The sequence below is a fragment of the Marmota flaviventris genome, chromosome 17, assembly GCF_047511675.1.
Source record: "Marmota flaviventris isolate mMarFla1 chromosome 17, mMarFla1.hap1, whole genome shotgun sequence".
In the NCBI taxonomy this organism is placed as follows: Eukaryota; Metazoa; Chordata; class Mammalia; order Rodentia; family Sciuridae; genus Marmota; species Marmota flaviventris.
In genome coordinates this window covers 77,943,829-77,969,779 of record NC_092514.1, presented here as the reverse complement: position 1 = coordinate 77,969,779, position 25,951 = coordinate 77,943,829, and the positions used below count along the sequence as shown (strand labels likewise).

Below are 25,951 nucleotides of genomic sequence, written 5' to 3'. Positions count from 1 at the left end.
CAAGGGAGTAGGACATGGGTCTGCAGGACAGATTCCCACCATGCTCATCCCTGCAGTAAAGTACAAGCAGCACTTCCATTTCCACCCAGTTTTTCTGCTTTTTCCTCATAAGAAAGTTTCTGTCTGGGACAAAGGATGCCCCAGGTCACTGAGACCTGAGCTCCCAGGTGGACACCTGCAGCTGTCTGAGACCACAGTCCTCAGCAGGACACTCTGGAGAGCAACTTTTGACCAGTATGTTAAGAAAGCTTCCGTCAACTCTCAGTCTATGCAAATATTACCTTGGTGATGATGTAGAGAAATTTAAAAGCCAGATGTACAAGGGCAGTTGGGGACGTCTTATCTCGCACCATGTCCAACAACAAGTTCATCATCCACTCTAGAGAAAGAGACATCAGACATTTGCTATAAAATTAAACATCAATATGACATCAAAACAGGATGGAGGACAAAAGGATGGTTCAAGGTTAACAACCCACGTGACCAAGCATAAGCAGAGCAGCAGAAACGTGTGTTCACCTAGGCCATCTCCAGAAGGGCCGGCACCTTGGGACAACGTGCATTCCTGCTCCCACCCCCTTACAGTACTGGAATGGAAACTGGGGTGCTCTGAGCCACAACCCAGCCCTTTTTATCTTGAGACAGAGTCTCATGAGGTTGTTGAGGCTGGCCTTGAACTTGCAATCCTCCTGCCTCTCCTTCCCAAGTCGCTGGGATGACAGGCGTGCACCGCCATGCCTGGCCCACACCTAGAACTTCATGAATCTTAATAGATGAAGAACAACAGCCAGCACCGACAGAGTACAGGCCTAGCACGTATGAGGCCCCGAGTTCAATCCCCAGAACCCAAAGGAGACAACCCGCACAGGCCTGGTCAGAAAGACAATACCAAGAGCCGGACAGCATGCAGAGCAGCAGGATCGTGCCGCTGGCGACAGCACAGAGTGGTGTCTGCAAGAACAAGGGGCGCCTGACATGGTCAGCCAAGAAAAAGAGAACACACATGCACCCAAAGATGGCCCATGAAGGTCCAAGGTAGCACTCAAGGTGATGTCAAGCCTGACTGACCAACATCCACCAGTGGGCAGCAGAACAAACCAACAGTTTCTCAAGCAGAGGCAGGAGCAGACTGCTGAGGCAGACTGACAACCCTCGGGGACATTCCTTCAAGGAAGCCTCCAGGAAGTATAAAGGTCAAGTGGTCTGCAGAGAGCAAGCCCACAGGTGGGGTCCAGGCCAGGGGAGAAGCTGGCCTCAGAGGACCCAGGCACACTTTGGGATAACAGAAATGCTCTATACCTAGACAAGGGTGGGGCATGCACGGGCTAAAACTCAAAAGGCACTCTCAAAAGAGATGCATTTTATTGTACATTGAGTTATATAGCTCAATGATGTTAATCCGAAAATTTTTAAAAGATTAAAATGTATAGCCAGGGATAAAAGATCAAGTTGGAATTATTCACAAATTAGATAACTATTTACCTGCTTAGAAAACCTAAAAGAAACAACCAAAACACAACACCTCCAAAGTAAATATTTCCTTTCACAGTGAGACTTACCAACGCAATGCTTGGGAAATCAGCCACCACAACAGACCTCATGCTACGTGGTTCTACTCTGAAATGCTGAGGACTTGCAAAGATCCAGCAGTGGTGGCAGGGACAGAGACATGGGGGACCACCCAGCAAGTACACTTCAAAGTTGAACTCTGAGGCAAAGATGGTGTTGTTTTTCAGGAAAAAGTATTGATACATATATTCTGTTATAATGTTGCCAGTTAAAAAAGCAAGAAAACAAAATGTATCTTTGCTGAATGCCAGGTATAATCCTCCATAAACACCCCAGCAACTCTGGAGGCTGATTGGGGGAGGATGGCAAGTTTGAGACCACCCTCATCACCATAGCAAGACCCTATCTCAAAATAAAAAATAAAAAGGACTGCGGATGTGGCTCAGCGGTAAAGCACCCTAGGTTCAATCCCCAGTACCCCCAAAAAACTGTTTCACAAGAACAATGAAAGATTAAAAAAAAAAAAAAAATCTAGAAATAAATCTAAAAACATTTCTAAAAGTTCTAAAGAAAATTACCAAACTTTACCGAGCGAAATAAAGGACTGGAATAATCAGGAAGACAACACTGTTCCCAGGAAACCTAGCCCCATACAGACACCTGCCCTGCATAAGTCTGCACACCTGACAATTCCAGGTATGGGTAGCAAAGTCACTCTGAAGCTTCTCTGCATGAACAAAAGGGCTGGAACACAAGAAGGCGGATGCTGGAAGAAACACAGCAGCTGCTGGCGCCCGGGACGGGAGCCTGAGCACAGCGCGGCCTCAGAAACAGCCCTCTGCGGGCCGGGCTGGGTGCTGCACAGACTGAAGTGGGCCTTCCAGCAGGGGAGGGTCTGCTGAATCACTCAACAAACTTCCTACAGGTACCAGCACAGACCAGGCACAAAGGAGGGGTAGTTTGACAACCCAAAGTTTTAACACTTCAGTTCCTTGCAGCACATGTCGTTAAAAAAGCAGAGGCAGCTGGACACTGTGTCACAGAATAAAAAATAAAAAGGGCTGGGGCCTGGCTCAATGGTGGAGCAACCAGTGCTCAATCCCCAGCACTGAAAAAAACAGGCAAGAGCAGAGCAAGGAAACGTGGGCCGTGAAAGAACCAGCATCACCGTCCTCCCAGAACACACACCGCCTTAGGCAGCTCCTCCAACATGTCCTTCCCTGATCCATCACACAGGTCGGGGCGGAAAGGCAGCATGGCCCACAGTGACAGCGCCAGCACTGTGCCCAAAGGCTCCAGGCTCACACCAGCAGGCACAGTCCAAAGCAGGGAAGGCACGACCACACCCACCTCAGGACACCAGCAAACAACAGGAAGAGGGCGGAGGCATTCACCGGAGGGAGCAAGAAGCACAGGGAAGTCTGCCAGAACCCTGCTTTGGGAAGACGGTAGGCCACCACCTCACCCCTCGGAGGACACTGACCCGTCCACCCTGACACTGCTGCCCCTCCACCACCTACCACCTCACAGGACATCTGAATGTCCACCCTCACACTGCTGCATCTCCACCACCTACCACCTCACAGGACATCTGCCCGTCCACCCTCACACTGTCCCTCCACCACCTACCACCTCACAGGACATCTGCCCGTCCACCCTCACACTGCTGCCCCTCCACCACCTACCACCTCACAGGACATCTGCCCGTCCACCCTCACACTGCCCCTCCACCACCTACCACCTCACAGGACATCTGCCCGTCCACCCTCACACTGTCCTCCACCACCTACCACCTCACAGGACATCTGCCCGTCCACCCTCACACTGCCCCTCCACCACCTGCCACCTCACAGGACATCTGCCCCTCCACCCTCACACTGCCCCTCCACCACCTACCACCTCACAGGACATCTGCCCGTCCACCCTCACACTGCCCCTCCACCACCTACCACCTCACAGGACATCTGCCCGTCCACCCTCACACTGTCCTCCACCACCTACCACCTCACAGGACATCTGCCCCTCCACCCTCACACTGCCCCTCCACCACCTGCCACCTCACAGGACATCTGCCCGTCCACCCTCACACTGTCCCTCCACCACCTGCCACCTCACAGGACATCTGCCCGTCCACCCTCACACTGCCCCTCCACCACCTGCCACCTCACAGGACATCTGCCCGTCCACCCTCACACTGCCCCTCCACCACCTACCACCTCACAGGACATCTGCCCGTCCACCCTCACACTGTCCTCCACCACCTACCACCTCACAGGACATCTGCCCCTCCACCCTCACACTGCTGCCCCTCCACCACCTGCCACCTCACAGGACATCTGCCCGTCCACCCTCACACTGCCCCTCCACCACCTGCCACCTCACAGGACATCTGCCCGTCCACCCTCACACTGCCCCTCCACCACCTGCCACCTCACAGGACATCTGCCCGTCCACCCTCACACTGCCCCTCCACCACCTGCCACCTCACAGGACATCTGCCCGTCCACCCTCACACTGTCCCTCCACCACCTGCCACCTCACAGGACATCTGCCCGTCCACCCTGACACTGCTGCCCCTCCACCACCTACCACCTCACAGGACATCTGCCCGTCCACCCTGACACTGCTGCCCCTCCACCACCTACCACCTCACAGGACATCTGCCCCTCCACCCTCACACTGTCCCTCCACCACCTACCACCTCACAGGACATCTGCCCGTCCACCCTCACACTGCCCCTCCACCACCTACCACCTCACAGGACATCTGCCTGTCCACCCTGACACTGCCCCTCCACCACCTACCACCTCACAGGACATCTGCCCGTCCACCCTCACACTGCCCCTCCACCACCTACCACCTCACAGGACATCTGCCCGTCCACCCTCACACTGCCCCTCCACCACCTACCACCTCACAGGACATCTGCCCCTCCACCCTCACACTGCCCCTCCACCACCTACCACCTCACAGGACATCTGCCCGTCCACCCTCACACTGCCCCTCCACCACCTACCACCTCACAGGACATCTGCCCGTCCACCCTCACACTGCCCCTCCACCACCTACCACCTCACAGGACATCTGCCCGTCCACCCTCACACTGCTGCCCCTCCACCACCTGCCACCTCACAGGACATCTGCCCGTCCACCCTCACACTGTCCCTCCACCACCTACCACCTCACAGGACATCTGCCCGTCCACCCTCACACTGCCCCTCCACCACCTACCACCTCACAGGACATCTGCCCGTCCACCCTCACACTGCCCCTCCACCACCTACCACCTCACAGGACATCTGCCCGTCCACCCTCACACTGTCCTCCACCACCTACCACCTCACAGGACATCTGCCCCTCCACCCTCACACTGCCCCTCCACCACCTGCCACCTCACAGGACATCTGCCCGTCCACCCTCACACTGTCCCTCCACCACCTGCCACCTCACAGGACATCTGCCCGTCCACCCTCACACTGCCCCTCCACCACCTGCCACCTCACAGGACATCTGCCCGTCCACCCTCACACTGCCCCTCCACCACCTACCACCTCACAGGACATCTGCCCGTCCACCCTCACACTGTCCTCCACCACCTACCACCTCACAGGACATCTGCCCCTCCACCCTCACACTGCTGCCCCTCCACCACCTGCCACCTCACAGGACATCTGCCCGTCCACCCTCACACTGCCCCTCCACCACCTGCCACCTCACAGGACATCTGCCCGTCCACCCTCACACTGCCCCTCCACCACCTGCCACCTCACAGGACATCTGCCCGTCCACCCTCACACTGCCCCTCCACCACCTGCCACCTCACAGGACATCTGCCCGTCCACCCTCACACTGTCCCTCCACCACCTGCCACCTCACAGGACATCTGCCCGTCCACCCTGACACTGCTGCCCCTCCACCACCTACCACCTCACAGGACATCTGCCCGTCCACCCTGACACTGCTGCCCCTCCACCACCTACCACCTCACAGGACATCTGCCCCTCCACCCTCACACTGTCCCTCCACCACCTACCACCTCACAGGACATCTGCCCGTCCACCCTCACACTGCCCCTCCACCACCTACCACCTCACAGGACATCTGCCTGTCCACCCTGACACTGCCCCTCCACCACCTACCACCTCACAGGACATCTGCCCGTCCACCCTCACACTGCCCCTCCACCACCTACCACCTCACAGGACATCTGCCCGTCCACCCTCACACTGCCCCTCCACCACCTACCACCTCACAGGACATCTGCCCCTCCACCCTCACACTGCCCCTCCACCACCTACCACCTCACAGGACATCTGCCCGTCCACCCTCACACTGCCCCTCCACCACCTACCACCTCACAGGACATCTGCCCGTCCACCCTCACACTGCCCCTCCACCACCTACCACCTCACAGGACATCTGCCCGTCCACCCTCACACTGCTGCCCCTCCACCACCTGCCACCTCACAGGACATCTGCCCGTCCACCCTCACACTGCTGCCCCTCCACCACCTACCACCTCACAGGACATCTGCCCGTCCACCCTCACACTGCTGCCCCTCCACCACCTGCCACCTCACAGGACATCTGCCCGTCCACCCTCACACTGCTGCCCCTCCACCACCTGCCACCTCACAGGACATCTGCCTGTCCACCCTCACACTGCCCCTCCACCACCTACCACCTCACAGGACATCTGCCCGTCCACCCTCACACTGCTGCCCCTCCACCACCTGCCACCTCACAGGACATCTGCCCGTCCACCCTCACACTGTCCCTCCACCACCTACCACCTCACAGGACATCTGCCCGTCCACCCTCACACTGCCCCTCCACCACCTACCACCTCACAGGACATCTGCCCGTCCACCCTCACACTGTCCCTCCACCACCTACCACCTCACAGGACATCTGCCCGTCCACCCTCACACTGCCGCCCCTCCACCCCTTTACCTCCTCAGTGAACATCTGCCTGTCCACCCTCACACTGCCCCTCCACCACCTACCACCTCACAGGACATCTGCCCGTCCACCCTCACACTGTCCCTCCACCACCTACCACCTCACAGGACATCTGCCCGTCCACCCTCACACTGCCCCTCCACCACCTACCACCTCACAGGACATCTGCCCGTCCACCCTCACACTGTCCCTCCACCACCTACCACCTCACAGGACATCTGCCCGTCCACCCTCACACTGCCCCTCCACCACCTACCACCTCACAGGACATCTGCCCGTCCACCCTCACACTGCCGCCCCTCCACCCCTTTACCTCCTCAGTGAACATCTGCCTGTCCACCCTCACACTGCTGCTACAACACACTGGAAACTACACTCACAGAAGCAGCGAATAGCCCTTCCATGTCTGTCGTAAATAAGGAAAGGACCAGCCCTTCACAGCAACACTGTCCCAAAGGAAAGAGAATTCAGGGATCAGCAGAGCGCAAGCAACTCCCTGGCTCAGAAAGTTTAGGACAGATCTCACAACCCCTGCACAATCACTGGGGGCCCAGAGAGCCAGTGACCCATACAGAAGGCACAGTTTCTCTCTGCTGCCCCAGAAGCCCAGTAAGAGAGTCATCAAGAACGAAAGATGGGCTTGGGTTTTGGCTCAGCGGTAGAGTGCTCACCTAGCATGAACGAGGCACTGGGTTCGATCCTCAGCACCACATAAATGTAAAATAAAGATATTGTGTCCACCTAAAACTTAAGAATAAATATTTAAAAAATAAATAAATAAAGATAACGGGGCTGGCGACATAGCTCAGCTGGTATAGTGCTTAGGCCCTGGGTTTGACTCCTTAGCACCACAAAAAGAAAAAAAGAAAAAAACCTGCAGTTCTAAAGAACTAAAGATAGGTCTGGGGTTTTAGCTTAGTGGCAGAGTGCTTGCCTACCATATGTGAGGCACTGGGTTCGATTCTTAGCACCACATATAAATAAATGAATAAATAAAGGTCCATCAACAACTAAAACTATATTAAAAAAAAAAAAACCACTAAAGACATACAGCGGGTCTTGGTTACACACACCTGTAACCCCTGAGGCTCAAGATGCTAAGGCAGCAGGACCATGAATCCAAAGCCAGCCTCAACAACTTAGAGGCTCTAAGCAACTAGCAAGACCCTGACTCAAAGTAAAAAATGAAAAGGACTGGGGTTGTGGCTCAGGAGTTAGGCACCCCTAGGTTCAATCCCTGGCGCACCCCCCCCCCCAAAAAAAAAGAACTAAATATGTGAACGCAGAAGTGAAGGGAAGGAAACTGCCCAGAAGCTGGAAGGCAGGCACAACTGGTGGTCCAGCAGGGGGTGAAGCGCAGCACGTTGCCCTGGCAAGACCAGGTGTTTACGCTGCAGCAGTCAACCCTACAGACCTAGCCACACTGGTGTTTTCAATTTAAGTCACATTAAAAATCCAGTTTCTCAGGGCTGTGGTTATAGCTCAGCGGAAGAGTGCTTGCCTCGCACTTGTGAGGTACTGCGTTCAATCCTCAGCACCACGTTAAATAAATAAAGATATTGTGTCCATCTTTAAAAAAAAAAAAACTTTTAGAAAAAAATTCAGCTTCTCATTCACACTAGACATACACAGGTGCTCAAGGCCACATGTAGCTAGTGCCAGCCTGGGGGAGAGCACGGATCTAGACCATTCTGTCAGTGAACGAAGTCCTACTGGACAACCCTCTCTGGAGAGGGGAAGCTAGAAGCTGAGCTGGGAGCCAGCCCTGATAACAACGGCTCAGCAGGCCTGGAGAGGGCCAGAGGGGCTGCACAGTGCCCCTCAGGCAGAAAAGCAAGTCACCAAGCACTGCGGGCTCCCAGTCGGGCTCTCAAGAAGGTAACACAACAGTCAGAACAAGGTGGAGGGCTGGGGCTGTAGCTCAGTGGCATAGTGCTTGCCTCACACGTGCGAGGCACTAGGTTCAATCCTCAGCTCCACATAAAAATAAACAAAGATACTGTGTGTTCATCTACAACTGAAAAAAAATTTTAAAAAAATAAATAACAAGGTAAAGAACCTCATCGTCATGCGAGAGACCAAAAGTAGAGGACTCAGAGAGAAGCTAAGACCCCAAGGATCGCTACAGACAGCCAACATCTAACTCGGCACAAAAGAAGGAGGAGCACAGCAGTGACCACAACACCACAGAGTGATGTCCCTGTACTGTAGGAGAATGTCTTCAGCCATCTGTCTACAAACATTCCACCTAGGAAGAAAGACCCAGAGCATGTCAATCCTCAGGGAACAGCAGGTCGGGACACAGGGGGCTGAAACAGGTGAGTTCACAAGGCCCACCTGAGAATCCCATCACTGGGAGAAGAGAAATTCAACATGAGCATGTGCACACCACAGGGCGTCTCTCACACAGGTCTGCACACCCCATCCTCCAGCCACAGACCAACCCCTGAGTGACAGAGCCCCATGTGAGCCTATGCACCTGCCCCTGCTGCCTCTCCAACCTAGTCACCAGGGCTATCTTCTCCTTCCCAGGTTCAGGACCAGGACAAAAAGAAAAAAAATTAATCTGTATGAAATGGTCAAATATTTAAAGACATCCACTGCAGGTCCGGATCAGTGTCTCCATCTATAAAAATGGAGATGGCAGACACTCTCCTTAGCTGCTATGGGGATGGAATGGGGACCCGTGTGATGATTACCAGCAGGACACCCTGTGCCCAGACTTAACAAACTAAGACACACGCAAGAAGAAAAGATGTGTTCCCAAAGAGCAGCAGGAGAAAGCAGCTCAGACACATCTGTGCACGATCTAAAGTAAGACCTGGACTTCAAGTCACACCAAAGGTGCACTAGAAGTAGCTACCAGGCCTTCCAGCAAATGAGACCTGTACCATGGACACGTCACCTGGTATCTTCTGGAGTAGCACACACAGGAGCCATCACCATTCACAGGACTTTGTGATCATCAATTTCAGTGCTTACCAAGGTGTGGGTCCAACAGATGAGGCTGCTCCTGATACTTGTCCATTATTACTAAAAAGAAAATAACACGAATATTGACCATCCACCCACTAAACATGCATGTGAGCCCTGGGGCAGCTCCCCCTTTCACACACACCAAACGTGCATGTGAGCCCTTGCAGCTCCCAGCACACTTAACTTCTGACAGGTGCCACACAGGGCCCTGGGGTGAGCAATCCACCATGCTCCAGCAGGCCACTGGCTCAGCACACCCTCCTCTTGGGTCCTCTTCCGGCACCACTGAATGCACCCTCCCTAACCAGGTCTCTCCCCACTCCGCCCCCCCACTCACCCTCCAGGGCCCCCCTTCCCACTTCTGAGACTCACCCCTTCCAAGCATTCCCTGCTCCCCTGCCGAGCATATCATGCACTGTGCTCTCCCATCCCTGCCAACTCTTCAACCCAGGACCCCACTGGCTCCTTATCCCCAGAACACCTGCTGTTCACCCCCCCCCCCCAGCTGCTAAAACCACTTTTTCCCAATCCATTGACTTCTCTTAACAGGGCAGCCTGACCATAACGCCCACTTCCCAGGAATGGGAAGGTGGGCCTTCACGGGTCCCTGGATTCATCTCACTCTCACAACAGTTCTGTACCTGTCTGCCTTATCATTAAGGCAAGTTTAGAGCAGCAGAACTGCTACTCTAGACCTAACCAGACCAAGAGACAGAGACAAGGCTCGAACCCAGGGCCTGCGTCATCAAAACCCACACTCTTTCCACGGGATCCACCACCTGCCTCTGCCGTCATTCCAAAACAAGGAAGACAAGAGAACAGGATCAGCAGAGACCTCTTTAGCTAAAAGGGTCCGCAAAAAAAAAAAAAAGAAAGAAAGAAATGGTTTCACTCAAGTGCAAAACCCTGACTGAAGGACGCAGGCTCATCTGGCAGGCCGTGGAGGACTCAGGCTAACAAGGAACCTAGCTCCAGCGCTGCTCGCTCTGCGCGGGTCCTCCCCGCTTCAGCGCGGGCCGCTGCTCCCGCTCCCTCCCGGGGCACCGAGGCCCCACAAAGCGGCGCTTGGTCCCGCTCCTGCAGGGCGGGGCAGGTGCCCACGCTCCCGGGTGCGCGCCGCAGCGACACGCGAGGCGAGGCCGGGGTCGGGGTCGGGGTCGGGCTGCCCCCCTCGCCTGCCCTCCCGGTCCGGCCCGCACCGCGGAACCGCTCCTCCGCCACCTCCCGGGCTGCGCGCTCGCCATGCACCACCCGCAGGCGGCCGAGCAGCGCGCGGATCTCCACGCTCTCGCCGAACGCTTCCAGGGCGGCGCCACGGGCCAGCGCCTCGTCCTCTGCCTCCTCCTCCGCTGCACCCGCCACAGGCAAGTCGCTTAAGGCCATCCCGGCACCGGCAGAGGACCAGCACCGGCCACAAGGATGCAGCCCGACAGCTGCTGGCTCCGCCCCGCGACCTCCGACCCCGCTACGAGGCGCGCCAGCCGCCAAATGGGAGCGCGTGGAGGGGGCGGTGCCCGATGATGCGCATGCGCTAGAAGTCAGCAGGCCCGGGAGGGCGGAGCCCCAGTGCGGAATGACCCCCGACGGGGAGGGATCTGAGCTCAAGGGAGGAGTAGGGGGCGGGGTCTGTGAGCGGGGCGGGGACGGGGAACTGGGGGACTGCGCATGTGGAGACTGAGTTCACGGGGGCCGCGGGAGGGAGCCAGGGTGGGACCTAGATGTGGGGCCGAGGCAGAGCGGTGCGGGGGGCCAGGGCGGGGCCTGGATGTGGGGCGGTGCGGGAGGCCAGGGCGGGTGTGAGGCGTGGCCGAGCGGGGTGGGCGGGGAGCGAGGGCGGCCTCTAGATTCGAAGCCGGGCCCAGGGGATCCAGGGCGGGGTCTGGATGCGGAGACCCGCGAAGTGGGGCGAGGCCGGAGGCGGGTTTGGACGCGCGGGGCGGGATCTAGAGGCGAAGGTGACGGAGCGGGGGTTTGGCGGCGCGGCGGGGCGGGGCGGGGCGGAGCCCGGGGGCCCGCACGGCTTGAGCTCCCGGAGGACCCCGACCGGTCTCGTCCCCAGCGGCCCTTCAGTTGTGACAGCCTGACGTTCAGAAAACTAGCCCTCCTACCACGCAGACGCCCGGCCCCGGGGCACCCCGATACTCCAGCTGCTCAAGTCCAGGCCCCTGAGCCCGCGGACACGCTGATGGAAGCAGCCCCAGGCCCGGGAGACACAGCACCACAGGCCTCACTTGCCCGTCCACCCTCCGTGTGGTGCGGGAGGCATCGGGATCAGCTTGAGCCAATCACGGTGTGTGTGGACCTCTGCAGGGCTTCCAGGAATCCATCTTTGGCCCTCATGGCAACCAGTTAAGACACCTGGAGGCTATCCCAATGACTGGGCCCTAGGACTCTAGACCAGCTGCATGCAGGGTGGACGCAGATGAAACCAGCACCCAGTTGGGACCCAAGAGCCTGCTCCGACTTTATTCAGGTGCTCCCTGCCCTTTGCTGGAGCCTTCTGCTACTTGAGCAGCTTCCTCATGGTGCCCAGGGATGGGCTTCTGTACTCCCGCCCAAAGTGATTCCAGTGGTTTAGGTAGTTAAAGAGCTGGTACAGCAGCAGCCTTCTGTCAAACCCCGGGGCCTTGGGGATCTTCCGGTGGTAGGCTGTGAAGAAGGATCTGGGAAACCCCCCAAACATCAAGGCAATTGCCAGTTCAAACTCAGAATGGCCGTAGAAGGAAGCTGGGTCATAAATAATGGGCCCTTCATCATCCTCAGCCACATTTCCTGACCAGAGATCCCCATGCAGCAGGGCAGGGACAATCTCTAGGCCACAAAACAGATCCGGGATCTTCACCTAGGAAAGCAACCATTAGACAGTTAAGGGACAGCATCCAGTTCTCGGAAATAAGACAAAGACAGCCACATGTTGGTTCAAGGTCTAACCATGCACTGTCTACCAGAGGTTAGGGTCATCTGACCCCAGGGGAGTGCAGCTTTGCCTCCTGTTGACTAGTAGTAAATTATGTCCAGAGGTTTGCAGAGCTAATCATCTCTGCACTGTTCAGACTCCCAGAGTGCTTTTTTATCATCCTGAAGACTAAGCCAGTTTTGTTCCTGACTTAGCAAACATTCTGGTCTATTTTAGCTGCACATATAATATCTGCATCTCTGGGCTGGGGTTGTAGTTCAGTGGTAGACCACTTGCCTAGCATGTGTGAGGCACTGGATTCAATCCACACCCCATAAAAATAAGTAAAATAAAGGTATTGTGTCCATATACCACTATTTTTTTTTAATTTTTAAATATCTGCATCTGTTTCTTATCCTGCTGATTACCTCATTAATGAGTGAAATGGAATTTCATCGATGCAAGCCCACCCTCGACTGATGAATAATTCTAACATTGGTTGGTAGTCCATTGCACTGGAAACTGTGTCTTCACTAATGGAGAGAGATTTGTGCTTTGACAGAGGACCAAAAGCAAGAGCACATAAGTGTCATCAACCATAATAGGAGTAATAGCAAAATCACCACTCAGAGCTAGGTAGCTGCTCCTCCTGAGGAAAGCCTCAGCTTACATACCCTATGGCTCAGCCAAGTGTCTGCTCCAGGACTATGTCCTCCCAGGGAAACCCGAATGAATGGGGTGGGCTACTGAGAGGACAGCCTACTTCCCTGAAAAGTGACTGCTGCACCCACCTGCAGCCTTGACCAGAGTTCTCGTGCCTCCCGGTCAGCATAGTCCTTCTCGATGAGGTCCAGCTGTGATTGGAGCCGGTGCCGGGTGAAAAAGGTCGCCCAGTCATCCTGCCACTCGTTCACCTGGGCAACAGGGGAAGAGGCCAGGACTGCAACTCAGAGCCACAGGACCCCTGCACGTGGAGTCTGCTACGCCCTGGAGCAGTCACCACCAAGCACAGCAGGGTGAGCTAGCCAGCCAACAGAAGAGATGAGACGGAGTCTTAAAGCAGTTAACCCAAAAGGTATGCAGGGAAAAGGGAAGAGCAATGGCACAAATGAAACCAGACTCAAACCCAAACACATCAATAAGCACATAAAATGCAAAGGTCCAGGCGTAATGGACACTCCTGTGTCCCTGCTGCCCAGGAGGCTGAGACAGGAGAACTAAAGGTTCAGGACCAGTTTTGGGGGAACTTAGGGAGAGCTGTCTCAAAATAAAGAAATTTAAAAAGGGATGAGGATGTATCTCAGTGGTAAAGTGCCCCTGGGTAGAATCCCCCCTGTAACAAAATTTAAAAAAAAATAAAATAAAAACAGGATTCTGGGCTGGGGTTGTAGCTCAGTGGTAGAGCACTTGCCTAGCACATGTAAGGCCCTGAGTTTGATCCTCAGCACCATATAAAGATAAATAAATAAAATAAAGGTATTGTATCTATCTAAATTACAAAAAAAAATTAAAAACAGGATTCTAGGGCTGGGGATATAGCTCAGTTGGTAGAGTGCTTGCCTTGCATGCACAAGGTCCTGGGTTCAATACCTGGTACCACAAAAATAAATAAATAGACAGATAAATAAATAAGTAAACATGATTCTATCCCCAGTACTGCAAAAATAAAAAATAAATATTCTAGTTAAATAACAGACTTGAAGTTTGGGAAAATAAAGCAAGAACCAACTCTCAGTGCAAAAATACACTTTATAAGCAAAAACAGAAATAGTTTTAAAGGAAAATTGCTATCACTAGTCAAATAAAGCTGGAGTAGCTCTATTAATATAAAAAAAAAACACAGATATATCAGATATATACTGTCACCAAGTATGAAGAAAGTCATTTCACAAGGTGGAGGGTGAGTGACGAGGAGGACATAAAAATTCTAAATGTGTATGCCTCCAATAAAGAGCTCCAAAATACAGGAAAATAAAACAAATGTAACTGCAAACAGAAACAGAGGGTCTGCAGTGAGACTCTGCTGAGTGCAGAAGTGTGTGCCGTCCTCACACCCACATGCGGAGAGGCCAGCAGGGTTGAGATCCTGAGTGTGCACTCCTAATCTGGTGGGAAAACAGGCCCTGCCAAAGAGGGAGGGGGATTTGCCTCACTCCCCACAGGCACATGTGTGAGGAAACCCTAAGAGACACAGCAGGTAGGGGGTCATCTCACCAGCCCATGGCCACCTCTGAGGCCCTAGGGGCCAGCCCTTGATCCTGGACATCAGCCTATGGATGGAGAGAAGTGTCTGAAGTTCAGTCACCCAGCTGTGGCTTCTGTGTGGCAGCCCTCACAGACCAAGACACCACTGGAGATTTCAGCCTCTTAGTAATTGATAGAGAAGTAGGCAGGAAAGCAGAAGATGAGTCAATTTCAACAATTCTATCATCTAACGAGTCAACACTCCACCAGCAACGGCTTACACACTGTCTTTCCAAGTGCACAAGGAGCATTCACCAAGAGAGTCATTTTCTGGGCCATAAAATAAATCTCAATAACTTGAAAGGAGCCTCAGTCCTACAGTATATACCAGCTGACCACAATGGAAATAAACGAGAAATCAGTAGGCCTCGGGGAAATCCCCAAATGTTTGAAATAAATGACATGCTTCCAAAGTCTACAGTTATGGCAGGAATCGAAAAGGAAATTAAAAAAAAGTATTTTGAATTGAAAAAAAGTGAAAATATGGCACAATTTGTGGGGCACTGCTAAAGCAGTACTCAGGGAAATTTATAGCACTAGACCCCTGCGTTAAAAGAAGAACTTGAATCGGTGACCTCACCTAGAAAAAGAAGAGCACGTTAAACCTAACATAAGCAGGAAAAGTAAAATTTTAAAGATCTTATCAGATATTAAAGAAATAGAAAAGCAACAGTAAAGAAAAGCAACTTACAAGATGCAGGCTTTATGGGAAGAACAGTAATCGCGATAAACCTCTAGCCAAACGGGTCAGGCTGAAAAGAAGAAAGCCACAGGAGAATGAAAAAGGGTCACAATGCACAGCCTCCAGACAGCAAAGGACAACCAGGAAATGTTTTAAGACCTGTGCAGAGAAATTCAGAGCCTAGATCAAATTGATAAACTCCTTGAAAGACACTAGCAAATCTCAGTCAAAAAGAGAAACCAAGCAGCCTTCTATTAATGAAGCTGTAGCTAGGGCTGGATTGTAGCTCAGTGGTGGAGCACTTGCCTAGCACATGTGAGGCACTGGGTCTGAATCTCGGCACCACATAAAAATAAATAAATAAAGCTATTGTGTCCATCTACAACTAAAAATATTTTAAAAAGTAAAAAAGGAAGCAGCTATAACTAAAGTCTTATAGACGGCTACAGACCCATATGCCACCACTGGTTAATTCTAGAAAATATTTAAGAAGAAAGTAATACCCATTTCACAGCAACTTTTCCAGAAAGACGTGGAATACATCCCAACCTATTTCTCTTATACCATATAAAAGATATTATAAGAAAAGAAAACTACAGATGAATTTCGCTGAACACAAATGCAAACATCCTAAGCAGAATTTTAGCAAATAGAACCCAACAGCAATATAAGAAGAAAATTGCATCTCAACTAGGAAAATACTCAAAAATAATCAATGCAATTCACCATATTAATAAAAGGAAAAAGAAAATCCACTTGATCATTGCAAAAGATTCAGGAAAAGCATTTGATAAAATCTAGCGTCCATTCCTGATGAGAACTCCCAGAAAACTAGGAACAGAAGTGAGGTTCTTCAGCCTGATAAAGAGAAACCTACTGTGAAGTTCACACATCACAGGGAAGACCCAGTGCTCCCCAAGACCAAGAAAAAGTATCACATGCTCTCTCACCACTTTGATGGAACACCAAAAAAGAGAAAATAAAGTAAAGCCCTACACATTGGGATGAAAGAAGTAAAACACTTCACAGTAAACATGATGTCTATGTAGAAAATCTGACCTATAAAATAAAAATAATAAGAGAACCAGGATGTGGTGTAGCTTAGTAGTATAGTGACCCTGGATTCAATACCCAGTACCACCAAAAAAAAAAAAAAAAAATGGATGAGCATCAGAATGATTCGGCTGAGGGAGACACCAGACAAAACAGGACAAACCCCCTGATTGCATTGCATTAAACTTCACAGAACAGCTTACTGCAGGAAGTCGGGCCAGTGCCCACCCGGAGGAGGCAAGGGCGGGAGGAAGGTACCGAAGGTCTGGGTGCTTCTTACCTTGGCTGTGCTAAGTGGGTCCTGAGAGTACCTGTGTGTGCCAAAACTCACCCGACTGCCAGCTTCAAATGGGTGCAGTTCCTGTCAACTACACCTGGTTTCTCTGGGACACCCTTCCACAGGAGGTCTCAGAAAGCTCCCATTCCACTGTGGGGCAGCTGGACAGCCCTGATCTGTGGTCCTCCCAGTGGAGAATGCCCACAGGCTTGGATGCTGTGGTGACTTGGCTTGGGGTTCACCCCTGCTGCTGGGTGTACCTCAAGAGCAGGACGAGGTGCCCCCTCCCCACAGCCTGTCAGACCCCAGCACTGAGGGGCACCATGCCGCACTCATGACTCCCTGTTTACCGGCTCAGGCTCCCCATGCCCCAGATCCACCCTCCTGCTGGAAGATCACAAAAGACACGGATTTCATGATGGGGACGGGAAGTCAGCATTGGCAAGTCCAGTCCCACCCTGGACTGGGGCCATGATCGTCAAACCCACAGACAGAAGGGGCCTTCCCCTATACTGCTCAGGGCAGGTGCCACCTGGTGCTCAGCTGGTTTTGAGACTGGCTCCCCTGACAGAGAGGCAAGGAGGGGTGATGGCCAGGGCCCAGGTCACACCCTGCTCCTGCACTCACTGGCTGCCAGGCCTTGGGAGGTCACTTGGTCCTTGCACATGTGTCTCCTTATTTGCTAATTAGGCAGGTCAGCGGCATCACTGGCCGATGCCTCGTTGCCCACCATGGCATGTGTGAGTTGAGCCAGACAACTTGAGGACCGCAGCCCTGAAGCACCCTTCAGAGCCACCAGCCAGGAATGCCTGCACTGGTGTCATCCTCAGGCATGCTGGGACTGAGGTGAAATCGCAGGATCTGCAAGAAGCTGCTTTCTTGCCCTCAGGCAGGACAATCTAAGTGACAGAGTGGTGGTACTGCCCCTGAAGCCTGACCTTCAAACCCCTCCCTGCAATAACTGGTGCAGATCCAGCACCTGGAGAAGGAAGTGCTTGTCCAGCTGTCCCAGCCTGGACCAAGCACTCAGAGGGATGCAGGTGGCATTTTCTGGCACAGCCACAGAGGCTCCTGTGAAATAGAGGTGCCCTGTCAAGCCTGTGGCCAGTGGCTCTTCCCAGTAAGCACTGTTCAGTAGACCCAGTGTCTCTCACACCATCTGGGATGCATTCTTTGGCCTTCTCGGCCACCTGTCCCACAGTCCTAGCACAGCTGGACTGAGGGCCAGACACTAGCACTCAGCAGGGCACAAAATGAGCCAGCTGCCACTGCCGACAGGGCTGGTGGTCCCAATGGGGCTCAGGGCTCCAGTGTCTAAGAAGCCCGCCCACCCACATTGCCCACCAATGGCTGCTGCCTCCCCCAAGGACCCACTCAGCCCTCCCAAGGAGTGGGAGGCCTCAGAACCTGCAGCCAATCTGAGCCACTACATGTGGGACAATCGTGCCATAGCTCAAAGGAGGTGGAGCAGGTGCCCCCAGGTCCCCAGTCCCTCCTGGTAGACTGCAGTCTAAAGGGATCTCAGTGGCCACCTGTGTTTCAGACCAGTCCCACTTTCCTGTGCTTCACACAGTGGGGTTCTGTGCAAGACTTCATTTCTCAATTTCTGCATATTTAAAAAACATTGCACTTGGCCAACCAAGTCTTAAAGACCCCCACCACTGGCAGCCTTAATATCTAACGCAAGATGACAAGCCATCTTGCCTCGGGTGACGGAGCCATGCTGGTCACCGGCTCCAGACAGATGTATAACCCCAGAGGAGCCCGTGTAGTTGAGGTCTGAGCATCTTGACAAGCCTGGTGAGTCACATGCAGTTCTAGGACCCCGACGGGAAGCCTGCCTGTTGCCTGGGTCCGTAAGTCCACCCAGGCTTCAGAAGGATCTCGCCAAAGTGACCTTGGACTGGAAGACTCACCCTCCCTCCCCAGAGAGAGAGTTGGTCATTGTCCACAGGGGCCCAACAGGTCAGGGAAGGTCCAAGGAGGGGGAGGATTTGAGAGCATGACTTTCAAAAGCAATAAGTCTAACCAGGACAGGCTGTTATGAGATAGGACTCTCTCTAACAAGGCAGAACATGCCTGCCCCAGCTTCTTCTAGGTGGCCTGGGGAGAGAGATAAGCCTCCTTCAGATCTGCATGGGCTTCAGAGATGGCAGTACAAGTGGCCCCAGCCACAGAAAGAACACAGCTCAACATGCTACAGTGTGGTGGACCTTGAAAACACGGCTAGGTAAAAGGGACTGGACACAAGAGGCTGCCCACCTTGGCCCCACTGATAGGACTGTCTGGAATAGGTGGATGCTCAGAGACACCAGGTTCTTGGTTGCAGTACAGTTGACTGACTGCCAATGCCACGTTTGTGGATGAAGATATTCTGGCATTAGGTGGTGACAATGACATTGTGAATATACTAAAAATGACTGAATTAGCTATTTGCAGTGGTGCACACCTATAATCCCAGAAACTCAGGAGGCTGAGACAGGAGGATTGAAAGTTTAAGGCTAGCCTCAGAAATTTAGGGAGGCCCTAAACAACTCAGTGAGATCCCATCTTGAAATAAAAAATAAGGGGCTGGGGATGTGGCTCAAGCAGTAACGCGCCTGCCTGGCATGCGCGGGGCGCTGGGTTTAATCCTCAGCACCACATAAAAATTAAAAATAAAGATGTTGTGTGTGGGAAGCCATTCTCGCACGTGATTTGAGTTACCTCCCTGGCTGGGTGAGAGGCGCTTAGACAACTGTGTCAGAGCCTTCTCCACCCTGTCCCAGGTGCAAGGGCTTGTCCGTGTGGAGGTGTGCCTGGCCACCGACCTGAAGACCAATCACTGACCCTGACCTTGGAATGCTGCCCCCCTCGACCTTCATTGGATGGGATTTTCCCTTGAATATTTTGTTCCCCAATAAAAGCTCACTCCCTGGCGTGCTCTCTCTCTCTCTCACTAGATGTATAAACTTCGCCACCCCATTAGGTGGCTGGAGGCGGGAGCTAGGAGAAGCGGTCCCAGAGCTGGGTATTAAAGGGTAAGGAGGGCTGGGGATGTGGCTCAAGCGGTAGCGCGCTCGCCTGGCATGCGTGCGGCCCGGGTTCGATCCTCAGCACCACATACAAACAAAGATGTTGTGCCTGCCGAAAACTAAAAAATAAATAAATAAATAAAGGGTAAGGAGAGTGTGTCTCTTTAATTTTAAACTCATAGTTAGTTTCTATGCCTCGAACCTCTTTTATGAAGCTCGTGTGCTGGTCGCACGGCAGAGTTGTGTCCACCGAAAACTGAAAAATAAAATTTTTTTTTTTTTGAATTTTTTAATATTTATTTTTTAGTTCTCGGCGGACACAACATCTTTGTATGTGGTGCTGAGGATCGAACCCGGGCCACACGCAAGCCAGGCGAGCGCGCTACCGCTTGAGCCACATCCCCAGCCCTAAAATGTTTTTTTTAAAGAGAGAGTGAGAGAGAGAGAGAGAGAGAGAGAATTTTAATATTTATTTATTTTTTAGTTTTCGGTGGACACAACATCTTTGTTTGTATGTGGTGCTGAGGATAGGACCCGGGCCGCACGCATGCCAGGCGAGCGTGCTACGCTTGAGCCACATCCCCAGCCCTGAAAAATAAATATTAAAAAATTCTCTCTCTTCTCTCTCTCTCTCTCTCTCTCTAAAAAAAAAAAAAAAAGAAAGAAAGAATGAAATCAAAAATAAAAAGAACCGGGAACGTAGCTCAGTAGTAAAGTGCCCTGGGGTTCAATACCCAGTGCCAACAAGCAAACCAAACAAAACAAAACACCACTGAGTCATCCCAGCGGTAAAGAGCTGGGCTTTGTGCGATGTCCACTGCAACTCCATTGCATCTCCATAAGGGATGATCATTTGTTAAAGGACCTAGAAGAAATGCTGAGTGCCAAAGGCTTGGTCCCTGAGCCTGCGTGCTGCCCGCCTGCCCTCCCCTCCTGGGACCCCAGCCCGCACTGTCTTTGGAATTCAGAGACACATCTTGCTGAGGGGGGGGGGCATGCTGCCACACACGAGGGGTCCAGTGACCAGCACTGGGGTGTGGAGGATGGACATCAGCTATGCAGGGACATCCCCACCTGACACTCACCTGTGGAATGAAGCCACAGCACGTCACCGTGTGGAAGCCAAACTTGGTCACATACAGGGGCTCTGCACCCTCAGCCCTCCGGCCTGTCAACAGAGACCCTGGGCTGCAAACAAACACACCTGACAGAAGAGCCACCTCGACCAACTGGACAGCAGGGCTGGTCATGAAAGGGGCCGTCAGCCAATCCCACCAGCTTGTGCACTCCACTGAGATTCGTATTTAACCATCTCATTCTGTAGATGCAGCATGGAGGGAGACGGCATACCATTCACCCTGCTATTGACATGCCATGTTCTGGGTAGCCCTGCGCTGGGTAAGGAAAGCTGACTGGACATACCCACTGTGTTCTCCTCCGCCTTCACTTTCTCCCTGAGCTTGTGGTTGTACAGGTGCAAGTCTGCCATCTGGTCTCCAAGCTTGGAAGCCTGACTGAGGGAAGAAGAAACGCAGCTATCAAGACGACCTCACCCAGGTGCTTTAGAGGCCTTACAACCCGCCCCACTCGTGCAGGGTGGCCCTGAGCATGCAGCGCCAAGAGGGACCAGCGAGCTCTGCAGATGTGCTGGCAGGAACAGAGCACTGATCTCTAGTCTGCAAGGGCTCCGCGGAGACACAGCACCAGCCCCTGCAGAATACTGCAGCCACAGGGGACACAGGAAGACAAGCAGGGGCCCCCGCCTGCCTGGGAGCAGGGGTGGCTTGGCCTCTTCTGCACCAGAGCATTTCTCACATTTTACACAGTGAACATGTTTGGCTTCTTCCTCTTCTTCAGTGCTGGGGACTGAACCCAGGGCCTCGAGCATGCTAGGCAAGGGCCCTACCCCTGAGCTGCATCCCCAGCCCTGACTTTACAAGGTGAAAAGCAGTGTAAGACTCCAGACAATTAGTAGATCATCCTTGTTCAGCCCAAACTGAGCTGGCATGAGCACACACTAAAGCACAAAGCAAGGCACAAGTTCAAATGCATGCTCTCTGCAGCCATGTCACAGCCAGACTGACCCCAAACCAGCACCAGCCACACACAGAAAGCCCAAACTCTGTCTCAGGCAAGAAGGGCCTGTGCTGGCAGGGCAGTTGTGTGGGCAGCTCCGCAAGCCCCTCTATCTGTCTCTCTTTCTCTTCTCTCCATCCCTGTCACTGTCTCTCTCTGTGTCTGTCCGTCTCTCTGTCCCTCTGTGTGTCTCTGTGTCTGGGTGTGCTTGTGTGTGTCCCTCTTACACACAGATACACTCACCTACTCAAGCTCTTCATCTTCAAGTACTCCATCACAAAGACAGCCCCACCTGCCGGCAGGTCTATCACCTTCAAGGGCCGAGGCGCCCGTACCAAGCCTGTGCTACGTAGGGCCTCCAGGCTTGCCATCTCCCCCTCAAACATCTGCCGGGCCTGTGTCCAAAACATCCAGAACACCACCATGAGCCCCTTCAGCAACACAAGGTCCAGCTCCAGCAGGGGCCCCTGCCAGTCAGGCTGAGGGACTGGTAGACCATAACACCAGAATGAAGTCAGAACGTGGGCTCAGAAGCCTCGGCCCCCCATGACCGAAAACCAGCAAGCCATCCATCCCTCATCCATCAGCAGCAGGGTGCACAGAAGCTGGCTTTAGCAAGCACGAGGCTGCCTGGGTGTTCGAGGAGCCTGGGGGTGGGCAGGATGCTGCCACCCAACAGCCAGCTCTTGCTGAAGCAGTGAGGAGACATGGGCCACGAGAGGTGCAGGTATGGGGTGCAGGGTAGTGAGAGCTAACCAGGTCTTGGGCTGCCCTGGGTCCCCTTAGCAGCGGGCAGCCTTGGGCAACCACAGCAAAGAGGGCCAGGGCATGGTGGAGGTGATGTGTCAGGGAGGGTGGGGCTGGGAGGGCAGCTGGGCCTGGCTCAAGTCCATCAGGGCCTGGAGAGTGGAAAGGAGCCATACAACTAACTTGTTCCCAAAGCCTCTGCTGGGACTCAGGGGTCTTTCTATTTCTAGAACACTCCTATAATTATCCCAATTTGACATCAGATGAGCTCTCTCCTATGAACACTACACTTCAGTGAAAAACGTGCTTATGAATGAGGTTTGTCAATACTTCTGCCCGTAGAATTTCAGGTTTAAAGCAAACCTTGTAAATGAGACCAAAACACCCACTGCCATGCAGGAGGAAACCTCAGGGGGAAACCAGGGATTGCCCCTCAAGGTGCCAGCCTGGTCCCTGACTCCTGAGCATACCTAGGTGGCAGGGCATTCACAAACTGCACTTAACACCCAGTCTGAGCCCCAAACTTCAGGCAGAGAACATCGGGGACACAGCCTGCTTTTATCCCAAGGGCTCTAACTGACACCTTCTCTGGAGCATGGTCTGAGCACCAACTGTGTGGGCCTGAGAGTCTCAAGGGGGAAAGGGGGATTCCTCACCTTGAGGGAGTCTCCTTCCCTGTGCCAACTATGCTAAGCATCCCCAGGTGTGGTGCTGCCAGGGCACTGGGAGAAAGAGCTCTGAGACTCTCCAACACTGCCCAGGACCACTGCCCATCAGGAGTGCAGGGCCTCTTGCTGCTTGGGTCTGCCGGTCAACAGCTTGCCCGCTCTCAGGGCCTATGGCTAACTTTCTCCGTGTTCATTGAGTTACTCAGGGCCTCACTAAGTTGCTGAGTCTGGCCTTGAACTCACCAGGTCCCAGGTCCCAGGTCCCAGGTCCCAAGTCTCTGGGATCACAGGCGTGGGCCACTGCAGGGCCAGAAATATTTTAAGCAGACCATAGAGACTCAGGTCTATTTGAACACGCCATGGCCTATAAGGAACCCCTGGAGTCCTTTGTCTCCTCACCTGCTGGAGAGGGCACAGGTCTGAGAGGAGCAGGGCCCAGGGCTGAGGCCAGTCAGGACCAGAAGGTCCTGGGCTACGAGCCTGCCTCCCTCATACTCCCTGGATACAGAATCAAAACACCTAAAAAGCCACGAAAAGGAAGGATATCGGTATGCAGCAAAGACAACTTAGAGCCCTCAAGATTCAGGCTGCAGGTGCCAGCCCCAGGGCCGCTGTCTGACCAGGGCAGCGGGTAGCAGGCAGGCCACTAGGCCCAGCTCCCGAAAACCGCCGCTTCCCCCACCCCCGCCCTTTCCGCACAGCGCACCTGCGACCTGCGGTTGACCTTGACGAACACCGGGCCAGCGTCTGTTTCGTAGGCACGGCCCTCGCTGATGCAGCCGGCCCCCGGGATCCCGAAGGCGCGCAGGGTCGCGGTGCGCAGCTCAGCGCGCAGCAGCTGCTCCATGGGTTCGCTGGGCCTGCAATGCCTGGATGGCGCAGACAGGGGCTGGGCGGGGACACTGGGCAAGGCCAGCGCAGCACCCCTGCTGCAGCAGCTCAGAGCAGCCCCTCGGTGCGCGCTCTCGCTGCGCGCTCCCGCTCTGATCAGCTGCCCAGGGGGTGACGGTCTCCATGCCAGCGCTCCTAGGGCGACCGAGCGGAGGGGGCTAGCAGCGCTTGGCCCCTTGTCTGGGCCCACTCCAGATGGGCCCCAGCTCCGCCCATCCCAGTGGAGGGAGACCCCTGCCCTGGTCCTGGCTGCTCTGGAATGAGTAGGGGTAAAAGGAGGGTCCTCCCCTTTTGTGGGCATGGCACACCCTGGGGCAGAGCGCCCTGCACAGGTGGAGGCTGGAAGCCCTCCAGGGAAGGCCTGTGTCAGGACTCCCTCCCACTCAGGGAGCACGGGACAGACAGGCACTTGTTGTCCCTCAAAGGCAGGTCACAGTCCTGGATGGGTTGTCACACCATCCAGACAAGGCAGGAGTCTCAGAGGGTCTTAGCCAGACCCCCTGGCACTAGTACTGATCTGGAGCTCTGCCCCTCAGGGATGGGCTGCTCTGTGGTCTGTTAACAGCGGTGACCCCTCAGGATATGACTCCTGACCAGAGGCAGCCACCCTGAGAAGGGAGCCTGCACAGACCCACACACCTGAGAACACTCACAAGCTGGCATGCACACTGTGCACAGTCAGGGCCAAGGGAGTCTAAAGTGGGACTCAGGACCAGGTCCAGGGGCTGCCTGGCCATCCCTCCTAACCTCCTCGGGAACCCCCAAGCCCTCCCCACCCAGTGCAGGCTCCTTATTAACCCTGCTTCCTTCCCCAGATAAGGGAAGCTGGAGTGGCACCTCTTCACTAGGCAAGCTGATGCAGGAGTGTGGCTTGGGCAGTTTGGCACCGGCCCAGGCACGTAGTGAGACCCTGTCTCAGAGGGGAAAAATAAATAAAAAATGAAATAAATAAATGAAAATCGAAAAGAACCCTGGAAGAGAGATTTGGAGCTAATAAACACTGGCTGAGCCTTCGTCACATGCTAGGGCCCAAGTGAAATGTCAGTCAGCTGATCTGTGAAGGGTCCTGCCATTAGCTCCCACCTTTCAGACGAAGAAACTGAGGCACAGAGAGATTGAGCAACTTGCCAAGGGTCCCAGTGCTAGAAGGTGGCAGAGGGAATTTGAGAGTGAATCTTTCTGGCTCAGGCCCCACCAACTATCAACAGCGGTCTCAGAAGGTCCTCAGAGGGGCCAGGACTCTGCATTCCCAGGATTCCTCCCAGGAAGCCCACCCCTACCCTGCCACCCAGTTCCCTCCTGCCCTCCAGCTGAACCTGCAGCAGATGCCCACCCGGTTAGAGGCAAAGCATATGGTCAGATCAACAGCTGAGGTTTTCATGAAGAAATCTGACATCCTGGAGTCCCAGTGGTTGAGGGAAGCCTCAGAGGGGCACTGTGGGGGCTGGATGCCCTGAAGTCCTTCTTGCTGCTGCCCCAATCAAAACTGGGAGTGGGTCCACTGGAGTCTCTAACTGGAACCTGGCATGGCGGTCACTGCCAAGCAGGATATGTCCATGTGGCCTCTTGGTGTGGCTTGAGACTCTGTGAGCATCAAGAAGCCATGGTTCCAGAACTAGCAGGAGCAAAGGCCTGTTCTGATCCAGCTTAGAAGCCAATGCCATTGTTTCCTCTTCCTCCCACTGGTTATAAGTCTCCAAGATCACCTCCAAGGAAGATGGACAAGCCACGGCAAGGTCACCAAGGAAGTTATAGGGACAGCCACCTAAGGGAGGGCAGCTGCCCATATCTTACTCTGCCCAGTGGTTCTCTCTGTCCAAGCCCGCCCTGACCAGGCATTGAAGACAGCTACGGCAGAGCCCTGCACCTTGCAAATGTCTGTGCTCTGGCTGACAGTTGGGCTATATGGAGTTCCAGATAGGCAAGGCCACATCCTTTCAGGCTTAGAAGGCTGCG

At 53.9% G+C, this 25,951-nt stretch overlaps 2 protein-coding genes across 3 annotated transcripts in view; both read right to left on the bottom strand.

The window, feature by feature from the left end:
* Nucleotides 1-10,906, bottom strand: part of Tbcd (tubulin folding cofactor D) — a 107,103-nt gene extending 96,197 nt beyond the window's left edge. The window contains exons 1-3 of the mRNA XM_027922186.2: nt 10,647-10,906; nt 9,454-9,504; nt 282-379 (exon numbers count right to left, since the gene is read on the bottom strand). Of these exons, the coding sequence (XP_027777987.2) occupies nt 282-379; nt 9,454-9,504; nt 10,647-10,830 (333 nt within the window). The 5' untranslated portion in view covers nt 10,831-10,906. The remainder of the gene's footprint in view (nt 1-281; nt 380-9,453; nt 9,505-10,646) is intronic.
* A 980-nt stretch (nt 10,907-11,886) lies between these two features.
* Fn3k (fructosamine 3 kinase) lies at nt 11,887-24,723 on the bottom strand. 2 transcript variants are annotated; one of them, XM_027922197.2, is made up of 6 exons: nt 23,811-24,715; nt 21,933-22,084; nt 21,036-21,127; nt 20,699-20,781; nt 13,135-13,257; nt 11,887-12,289 (listed from the first exon to the last, which is right to left on the bottom strand). In XM_027922197.2, exons 1-6 carry the CDS (start codon nt 24,294-24,296, stop codon nt 11,951-11,953), a joined length of 1,275 nt encoding a protein of 424 aa, XP_027777998.2. In that variant the 5' UTR covers nt 24,297-24,715; the 3' UTR covers nt 11,887-11,950. The 2 variants fall into 2 exon arrangements, with proteins under 2 accessions (XP_027777998.2, XP_027777999.2); XM_027922198.3 differs by lacking the exon at nt 13,135-13,257 and having other exon boundaries at nt 23,811-24,723.
* Nucleotides 24,724-25,951: the final 1,228 nt, after the last annotated feature.